A 10128-nucleotide genomic window follows, 5' to 3' on the forward strand; every position below is an offset into this window, starting at 1 on the left:
CTGTTTTGTACTCAGATTTTAGGGAAGAAAAAAAAAAAAAAACACCAAAACTCTACACACCATTAAAGAAAACAATTGAAACATTAAAGTGGAAACATGGACACACACAATAACATCCAGAGAAAGTTTAATTTGTAGTTCTGTAGAAGACATTGCAACAACAGGTGAGGAGACGACTGCAGAGACAGGAGGTGAGGAGACGACTGCAGAGACAGGAGGTGAGGAGACCACAGAGACAGTTCCTCCTGTTGCAGGGCTTTGATGGCACGTCTTCATACACCCTCCTGTGGCCCTTTGTCATACCATTTCCCCTCTTCCATGCTCCACCACCTTCTGCTGAAAGCCCCTGTCCTGATGACCTCGCCGGGGGCCCCGCGGGTTGCTGGGTCCTCCCCGGCTCCTGGAGCCTCGGCCGTCCCAGCGGTGATGTGAAGGTCTTGGAGCCCCGGCGTGTGGGATGGGTCTGCGAGGGCCTCGTCTCCTTCCGTGGTGTCCGTGGTCTCCTGTAGAAGTTGTTCCGTCCGTTTCCAGATCCAACTTGGCCCGGTGGTTTGGAGAAACCCACCTCTCCTGTTGTTCTGCACAGATATCTGTCCCCGCTCTGGCCCGGAACCAGTCTGGGTTCTGCTGGACCGGTTGGTCCTGAGATTTGGTTTTTACTGGTTCTTCGGTGTGGTCTGAGGACACGTAGAGGCTCTCCAACCGCTCTGTGACAGGGGCAGCCCTGCCCTGGTGGGTTCTGGACCTGCCTCCTCTTAGTCCCCTCCCCTGAACCTGACCCATAACGCCTCCACGCTGAGACCGTCCCGGATTGGACCGCTCCGCGTTGACACCGGCTTCATTAGAGCTGGAAGATCCAGGAGAGACATCAATCTCCGGGTTTTCATTTTCAGTGTCAGGTGAACTCTGTGGGAGGAGACACACCTTAGCTGAGGTTGTTCAAAGAGCCATCTACAGCAGCTAAGACATAAACTGCTCAGAGCTGCCTTCTCAATAACAGGCAATTTCATATCTACTCTGACTGACCATCGACCTGGACCTGGATTATTGAGCATGAACTTTGTTATTTAAAACTAGTATTTTTAGTCAGTTAAATAAGGAGGTAGATTTTCCCCGAGGAACATGAATAGTAGTGATGGGTCGATGAGGCGTCATGAAGCGTTTCAACACACTGTCAAACTGTATCGACACTGTGTCACTGCACACCGACACCTGCTGGAACTTAAAAATCCCTACAGGCAACTTATTTGACTGACTCAACTGACACCGATTTAATGACCTACTACAATAATATGATTTAAGTCATTGTATTTTATATTGTTTCACACGTTCATTTAAATTTAAAATATCTTTGATTTTTTTAGATACAGTCAATGAATAATGTGAACATGTATCGTAATGTGAAAATATAAGTGAACGTGCTGTGAAGGAGGATGCTTGTAAACTGGGATTTTTTTTTTTTTTACAAATTTTTTTTGTAAAAAGTAATAAGCATGAGGGGCTGGCAGTCCTTCAGGCTGAAATTCAGCAGAGCCTCATCCAGCATCTGCTTCCTGGAAGCTTGATGGTTAGAAATGAGAACGAATAAATTAATAGGAATTAATAATCAATAAAGCAACTGTAAGTTGTAGAATGGTTGTATACCTGAGTTTACCCTGGATGCATCTGGGACTTCTTTCACATGCCAGGCCCTTCGACCTGCCTCCTCCTCAACAAAATTTTATATTGTGCATTTTTATTTAGACCTCTTTGTGCTGTATGATTCGTGAAACCGCATCATAGAAGCCCGAGCCGACATGCGCAATTATTGCGTAATGAGCCAGCACATTTTAAAAATATACTGGCTGTGCTGGTGTATTGTTGTAACCTGCCACGAGAGCCACCATAAAGTATGGCGAGCCGCATGTGAATTTGAATTCAGACAGATCAAGTGGAAACTAAGAACAGGATGAAACAGCAATGAAATTAAAACAAATAGCTTATTTTCCGATATGAGATCAAAATGGTCCCACAAGACAGAAACCTTTTTTTTTGTTTGAGGCCGCTTCATAATTCTTGATAAATTTAAAGATGACCGGCAAAAGATCAAAGATTATTTTGGTAGATGCATCCCGTTGACAGATACGCTTATAAACATAGTTTGGTGCGTCAGTGTCAGTTCGAAACAGCTCCTGTATCGGTCACGTGACGTTCTAAATAGCGATACGCGCACCGACACAGGTTTTGCTCTATGAGCACAACGCATGCACTGATGCATCCGTGTTGCCGGACCCATCACTAATGAATAGGCATAAAGTTAAAGGGTTCCAACCATCTTATTCAAATGTTCACAATCTGATGCTTTGATGTGGATCAGATTTCATGATCTTGTCTGTAGTTCGAGAAAACAAAGACGTTTCTGAGTTCCCTGCATTCAGCTGGGGCTGCTGCAAGATAAAGAATAAAGATAAATTCATTGTGAAATAATTATTATTAGACCCTTGAAAATGCTTGTTATCTCCTCTACAAATTTGATTGACAGCTGCTGATTATAACTTCATAAGTCTTTTCATGTCTGTGATGCTGGTGAGACATTTCCTCGGAACAGTGTGTGCACCAACATTTCACCAAACAGAACATTATGAGTTGACTCCAGCCTCCTCCTCTGACAGTGAGAAGGCTGAGAGAGCCCCATGTTGAAATGTCCAGACTACCCCTTTAAAAACCTGTTTCCAGCAGTTCTCACCTGCTGGATATGGATCAGAAAGCGGGCCGACTCCTCCTCGGGGTCGATGAGTCCACCTTTAGCTCTCTGTTTGTCCAGAAGCTTCTGCAGCTCCCTCCACTTCTGCTGGAAGTCGGAGCTGACGGACGCCTCGTCCAGCTGAAACAGAACGACACCTGTCAGAGTTCTGCGGCGCCACTTCTGTCGGGGCAGCAGAGTCCAGTTCACCTGGGGCAGCTGGGGAGCCGGAGCCGACAGCAGCTGGCGGAGGTCGTAGGTCAGAGGCTCCCTGCACACTGGACACGCCACGGTCAGGTCCTGTCAGAAGAGGCGGCGTGAGGGAACAACTCTCAGTTAACATCTGTCTGCATGCCGGCCGGGTTCTGACCTGCTGCAGAGTTCTGTCCCGGGTCTTGTCCTCCTCCAGCTCCTTCTCCCGCACGCGTAGCTCCCGCTCGGCGTGGCTGGCGTAGCGGCCGAGGCAGTGGGAGTGGAAGTAGTGGTAGCAGCTGGTCTTGGTAAACGCCTCTCCCTCCTGATAAACACAAACAAGAACCGGTCTGCAGCAAAAACAACCAGAACAGGGCTGTGACGGGTCCAAACTGATTACCTTGAAGCCATAAAGGCAGATGACACAGTTCTCGTGAGGAATGTTACTTTCAGTCAGAATTTCTTTTGCTTTCTGTAAAACAAAAACATCAAATGAGCCGGGGGAACCCACAGGATGTCTTAAAGAACCGGAGGAGGACCGCTTCAGGTTCTGACCTCGATGAGCTGATACAGCACTGGAGAGCCGAGCCACGATTGGGCCTCCAGCTGCAGACACTTCTGGACGCTGAGAGGAATCAAGAACAGGACATTAGTGGGGTAGGTGAAATACCCACACTTGCCCCCACCCTCATTCGCCCCACTCTGGGCCCATGAGCAAGGCCCTTAACCCCCACCATGTGCTCCCCAAACAGGTCTCTCTTGAAAATGAGTTCTCGTGGCTCAATGAGACTAACCTGTATAAATAAAGGCTAAATGAAAAATGAAAAGGAAGTCCGACAGCGAACCGGGTCAGCAGAACTTGTAGTTACCTGCTGAGTTTATCTTCAGAGAGTCCACGAGGGTTCCGGATGGAGACTGCCGGAGACGAGCACGGGTACTGGTCCAACAGAAGCAAAGGACAAACTCAGGTTTAGACCTCAAACTGACTGAGCAGAACCTCAGAGCGACAGTTCTCAACAGAACCGGCATAAGAGTCAAACAACCTGCTCATAACAAAAATAACAAAAATAAAATTTAAAAAAGAAAAACATTTTGTTGCACTCCAGGACATTTCTTCTTCTTCCTTCTTCTTCTGTCGACCACATTATTTACCCCGTAAGTTCACAGCGGTGATCATAACAGATGTTTACATGGCTCCGGATGCTAATGCTACGGATGCCCTGCAGGAGCTGCATGATAATATTAGCTCACTGCAGAACAAACGTACTCTTTACGTGGTGGCTGGTGACTTTAATAACATTAATCTAAAGAACTGCCTGCCAAGATTTTATCAGCATGTTGCCGTACCATGTGCCATGCTCTGCTGTCCTCATACACATCCTGTAGTGCGCTGTAGTAGGGCTGGGCGATATGGACTAAAACTAATATCTCAATATTTTTAAGATAAATCGTGATAAACGATATATATCTTGATATTTTTTTGTTTCCGTAAAGTAATAACAATAAATATTTCTGAGCCAAAGCTTTGTCCCACTTGTCACATTTATTAACAACAGCTGTAACTGAACAAAATAAATGTCAAAATAAAAATCAACTATTTACTAGGGTCCACATTTTTTTATTTCAAATCCGATCCCGATCCCCAAATCGGTATATCGGCCGATACCAATACCTTTCTGATATCATCATCCTTATTGATTTTATATGTGGCTGTAATAATCTCTCAAGTACAATTTGTACAAATCTATGCATGCATGTCCAAAAAGGCAACTTGAGGTAAGTTTTATTAATGTTGGATACGTTTCAAAGTTAGAATTAAATTCTAACACAAAACATGTGTGTTTTTTATTCCTAGCTTTAAAGTGGATATTAAAGTGATTAATTTAAGCGACTGTTTAAAGTTATTTTATTTATTTTTTAATAAGGGGAAGATAATATAAGAATTTTTTCTTCTTTCTGCACTCTTTTCATTCAGTTTTTTTTTTTCTTTTTGATGAATTCGTTTGTTTCTTTTAAACGAATTAAAAAAATTAAATGGCTTTAAACATCTGCTAAGTTCATGGCATAAACCAACAGACATGTTCCTGTTTTTAGTATTTACATCGCTTTATAATGTAGCCGTTTTTGTTTCATTTTTTTAATATAACTTTCTTGTAATTTTCAGTTCATATGCTTTTTTATGATTGTCTACTGTTGTACTGATAAATATCTCCTGGAGGGTAAACTGTATCTTGGCTGCAAGTATCAAACCGTGAAATCCTTTGTTTTCTACAACTGATAGCAGTTCGTCATTAATTACAATGAAGTTTAGCAACTTCTCTGTAAACATTAGAGCTCCGTGGCTTCAGCGGTGTGGTGTTCTTGTTTAGTTCGAAGCAGGCAGTCTGATTTCGGTCAGCCGCGCTCAGTCTGCCTCAGCGGCTGTGTCAGCCGCTAAGGACCGTGTCTTTAGCGATATGATAAACTGCTGATTTATTAACGTCACCACCTCCCTCTGTGCCTCTCAAAAGGCACAGCACGGCTAAATGAGTTCTGACCCGTGGTTTGTTTCAGGGAAGGAGGATAAAAAACTCGAACCTGCAGCTTCACACACACTCGGACTCCATTCGCTGTTTTAAATGGTGAAAAAGATTTGTATTTCCAAACGTTCGTTGGGACTGTTTTCAGCATAGTCTACAGAAATCATCTTTCTGCCCCTCATCTGACAATTTAAATCCAAACCATCTCCAAAAGAACAGCCATTGTTTTTTATTTTGTTCAGCAGCTAAGCTGCTCTTCATATTATCTTCCGTGTTTACTTGTGCTAAACGTCTCCTCTCCCGTCCACCCACCTCCTGGAGAAGCAGGAAGGAGGGAAGCGCGGCTGAGGGGCCGGGTTTGTATTCAAGGAGGGAGAAGAAAGGGGGGACACGTGGGAGAAAGAAGACAGCAGGAGGATTTTCAAGTATAAAACTATATTGTTTTGTATCGAGAGTCTCAACTTATATCGCAAAAAAATGTTTTTTTTAAATATATAGATATATAGATATTTTTAAAATATCGCCTAGCTCTAGTCACCAGCGACCTACCTACCTATACCTGTCTCTCTAATTACTGTTGTTGTAGTAGTCCAGTCATTTGGAAGCTCTTTCTTACCACCCAGAGCCTTTAACGGCTCTTCTGAATTTCTCACAACATTCTTCTTTTCTCAGCTTCCACCACTTGGTCTCAAGTCTCCGACTTTACCGGTACTCTTTTTCTCCTCTTGCACTCGAGGATACTGAGCAGCTAAAAACTTCTGACAGCAGAAAAACGAACAATCAAGAGTTCAAACTACACGACCACAGAAATTAGAAGTGAGTAAATCATAAGCTGATGTGAAGAGGCGAGTTTCAGACAAGATTAAATAGAGGGGAGACGTTTCTGAATCTCCTCACTGCAGGGGACGAGGACAGATGGCCCCAAAGCACCACAGTCAGAACCACACAACATGTCTGCGTGTTTTCATGGTTCTTTTTGGCAAAACCACACTTTTATCTGAAGGAAAGGAAGAAACAGACCTGATGATCCAGGCTCAAAGTCAGAGACAGGCGGACAAACTGAGACACCGAGTCCTCCGCTGTGGACGGGTACAGGACCAGGCTGATGTCCCACGTCCTGCAACAGCAACACGCACATCAGGTGTGTGTTGGTGGTTTATCAGGTGTGTTTACACTCGGTCTAATGAGACTTTTTTCACTGAATTTTCTCATCTGTTTAGTTTTTGATTTATTTATTTATTTAAATCAGAGAAATGTGAACACATGAACTTTTCAGGACGACTCTTCTGAACATAAAAAAAATTCACACTGTTTTATAAAATTTATGTCAAATTAAATCCCAACTCTTCAGCTCCTTCAAAAGAAGACAAATGAAGATGAGATAATTTGTACTAATTTGATATTTAGAAAAAAATAATTATTTTGGCTTCTTTCTATTTTCTCTTTAAATGTTTTGTTCTGGTACTTTTCTTTGCAAAGTTTTTTAAAAGAGTTTGTGTAAAATATACATTTATTTTGCATCCATATATTCACACATTTTATGGACACTTTTCCTAAATTATGTCAAATAAAAGAGAAAGGAGCAGCTGTTCTCACCCGTCCTCCCTCCTGTCCACCTGCAGCTCGTCCAGGTAGATGGACTGCAGCACCTCGATCTCAGACTGAACACTGACAACAAACAACAACAGTCATTTTCAGTTTGTTTACGGTTTTATTGCCTAGCCTGTTAGCTTTCCGTTTGCTAACTCCGCGAAATCAGCGACACTTCAACACAATTAACTCAGAGACCTGCGGGCCTCGGTGTGCGGTGACGTGCGGGGCTAAAGTCGCAGCGTGTTGTGAGTAATTACAGAAGAAAATTTAGACATGTCAACAAACTCACTCATACTCAGCCGCCATCATGATGCTTCTGCTGCTAGCTGCTGCTAACACGCTCTTCTTCTTCCCTTTAAATTGGCGGTGTGCTTTAGCGCCACCTGTCGGTTAGGAGTGTGAACTGGAATGGCGCTCAAAGAAATCCCTCCATACAAATGAATGAATAAAAAACAAATTAAATAAACAATTTTTTAAATATAACTCATATTATTTCAAACAAATGCGTCTGTTTCAGGTATCTTACTAAAATGTTGGTTCTTTCAGAATCTTGACTGCTCTAAGTGACTTCAAACATCTTCCAACCTTTATTTTCTACAGGTTAATCCCATTGAGCCTCGGGGACTCGTTTACAAGAGAGACCTGATTTCTTTTTTTTAATATAAATCAAAACAAAATATCCATCAAAAGGACAGTCAAAAAGAAAAGTATCAAGAAAAAAAAACATTATAAGGCGGTGTAGAAAACTAAAAACAGGAACATGTCTGCATTGGTTTCTGCCAGGAACTTCACAGATGTTTGAAGCCACTTAGAGGTCAAGGTCGAGAGCTTCAGGTCTTTTTGTAAGATATTCCAGAAAACAGGAGCCGAGTAGGAGAAGGCCCTTTTGCCTAGTTCAGTCCTCACTGAGGGAACACTGCAGGTAATAGTGTTCTGAGAGCGCACGCTGTAGCTGCACTCACGCAGAGACCTGTAGATGTATGAAGGGAACAGACCAAGAAGTGATTTAATGATGAAAATGTACCAGTGAGAGTCTGTAGGAAGTTAATGATGACCAGTTAACCAGTGAATAAATCTTCTTCATCTGCTAAGTTCCTAGAAAAAACTAATGCAGACATGTTCTTGTTTTTAGTTTTCTACACCGCCTTATAATCTAGCTGTTTTTTTTATTGCTACTTTTCCTTTTAATTACCATTTTATTTTCACTTGTTAAAAAAAAAAAAAAAAAAATTAATTTGTACACATCCTTTATGAGTGTCCACTGTTGTCATCAGTCTTTGTTAAAATCAGGTCTCTCTTGTAAATGAGTCCCCGAGGCTCAATGGGATTAACCTGCAGAAATAAAGGTTGAATGAAAGAGTTTCCCTGTATCTTCATGTCTATGGTTGTAGCTGCTGGTGTTGTCCAGCAGAGGGCAGCAATGGACACCGCTTTGAGCGTTCTTGTATTGAAGAAGTAGAAAAACCCGCCTCACGACGCGAGGTTCTTGTGTACTTTACGTTAATGTTTTATATGACATTTATTTGTTATTGTATGTTGTTCGAAATTCAGCGGAGACAAAGTTTAGGTTTTTACGCGTGTGTTCATACAGGATCGACACGCTGAAGTAAAATGTTGAGTCCAGGCAAGCTGGTTCGGTGTTTGTGAAGAAAGTGTCCCAAAATGGAGGACATGTTGATGGAATCGGACCCGGTGGAAATATCCGGACCCGGACCGGATCACGGGGTCGCTGAAGCGTGGGAATCCGCCACCGCAGCTCTGGTGAGTGGGCTCTGGGCCCAGGAGTTCCGCAGTGAAAGATGGAGAGAGGCGCCATGCAGAACTCCATTCAAAAAACGGAAGATTTAAGGCTTTCTGCTTCTAACCGGGGTTTATTTTTTATTAAATCTTAAAATGAGCCTTTTATTTAACGAACACGAATATTCTGCTGATGTCGGCTAACGTGTTTGTAATTATAATTCGACTTGAATACGTTGAATGGTCGAAGCTAAACGAGTTGAAGCAGAATTCAAGTTTATTTGAATCCATCACAGAAGTTTGAATTAAAATAATTCAAAATTATAAGTTTGTGAAAGTTTTGTTTTTGTTTCATTTTGCCGTTGATGTCCTGTAGGTCCTGATCACAGGTTCTGGTCTCTATGTTCTGACTTCCTGTTCTTGTTCCGTAGGTGTCTCCTGGATGCTCGGTGTCGGACCAGAACCTTTCGGACTCCTTGGTTCTGCTCTCTGGCCACGGTTTGGGCGGGATGCTCGGAGTCTGGCTGCTGGAGACTCTGCAGATGCATCTGTCCTCCTCGGTGGTTCCCGAGTTCTGGTCTGGACTTAAACGGCCCGAGAACGAGCTGGAGGAAAGAGACCGGGCTTGGATTCTCCTCACCGCTTTCAGGACTCTTCTGGACCGCCTGGAACCTTTCCTGGGCAAGTAGAACCAAGCACGTCCTGTACAGAACTTCAGATCCAGTCCTCGTGTCCTCCGAGCAGTCAGAGGTTCTTGTTGAAGTGGGCCTCTCTGAACCGACCCATCTTACCCCCACAGGTGGTCTGCAGAGACTGGGGTCTTGGCAGGAGGAGGGCCGTGGCGGTCTGAGCGGACCGGGCCCCCGGCCCCTCCTGGACCGGGCCTTCACCACCATCAGGGCTCTCCTGCTCTTCTCCCCTCCTCCAGTTCTGCAGGAGCGGGTTCTGGACTTCTACAGCCGGACCTTCTCAGTCTACATGAACCGGGAAGGGGCTGGCGAGGACGGGGCCGAGGTTCTGGACAGTCCGGACAGAGGGGCCTGCCCGGGCTGTGGGGTCCCGGTGCCACGATGCTGGTGCCACGAGGCCCTGGAGCAGCTGCAGGAGCTTAGCCACATCCTGTGAGCAGGTCCAGATGTTTGCTTCTGGTCCAGATGAATGGTTCTGGTCCACAGCTGTGTGCGTTTGGTTCTGGTCCAGATGAATGGTTCTGGTCCACAGCCATGTGTGTGTGTTTGGTTCTGGTCCAGATGTGTGTTTGTTTCTTGTCCACAGCTGTGTGTGTGTTTGGTTCTGGTCGAGTATGTGTGCTTGGTTTTGGTCCAGATGTTTGGTTCTGGTCCATATCTGTGTTTGGTTCTGGTC

The 10128-nt window shown here is 44.1% G+C and overlaps 2 protein-coding genes across 2 annotated transcripts in view; one reads left to right on the forward strand and one right to left on the reverse strand.

Annotated features, from left to right (window-relative positions):
• Positions 1–171: 171 nt before the first annotated feature.
• On the reverse strand, positions 172–7374 carry rnf25 (ring finger protein 25). The gene is made up of 10 exons (XM_037688441.1): positions 7316–7374; positions 7030–7101; positions 6454–6550; positions 3784–3851; positions 3470–3539; positions 3315–3386; positions 3093–3239; positions 2933–3022; positions 2726–2863; positions 172–906 (listed from the first exon to the last, which is right to left on the reverse strand). Exons 1-10 carry the CDS (start codon positions 7333–7335, stop codon positions 298–300), a joined length of 1383 nt encoding a protein of 460 aa, XP_037544369.1. The 5' UTR covers positions 7336–7374; the 3' UTR covers positions 172–297.
• A 1104-nt stretch (positions 7375–8478) lies between these two features.
• anapc2 (anaphase promoting complex subunit 2) overlaps positions 8479–10128 on the forward strand; it is a 9159-nt gene continuing 7509 nt past the window's right edge. The window contains exons 1-3 of the mRNA XM_037688442.1: positions 8479–8787; positions 9195–9444; positions 9563–9884. Coding sequence (XP_037544370.1) covers positions 8689–8787; positions 9195–9444; positions 9563–9884 — 671 coding nt within the window. The 5' untranslated portion in view covers positions 8479–8688. The remainder of the gene's footprint in view (positions 8788–9194; positions 9445–9562; positions 9885–10128) is intronic.

The sequence above is a fragment of the Nematolebias whitei genome, chromosome 15 (assembly GCF_014905685.2).
Source record: "Nematolebias whitei isolate Nwh7 chromosome 15, NemWhi1, whole genome shotgun sequence".
NCBI classification, from domain to species: domain Eukaryota; kingdom Metazoa; phylum Chordata; class Actinopteri; order Cyprinodontiformes; family Rivulidae; genus Nematolebias; species Nematolebias whitei.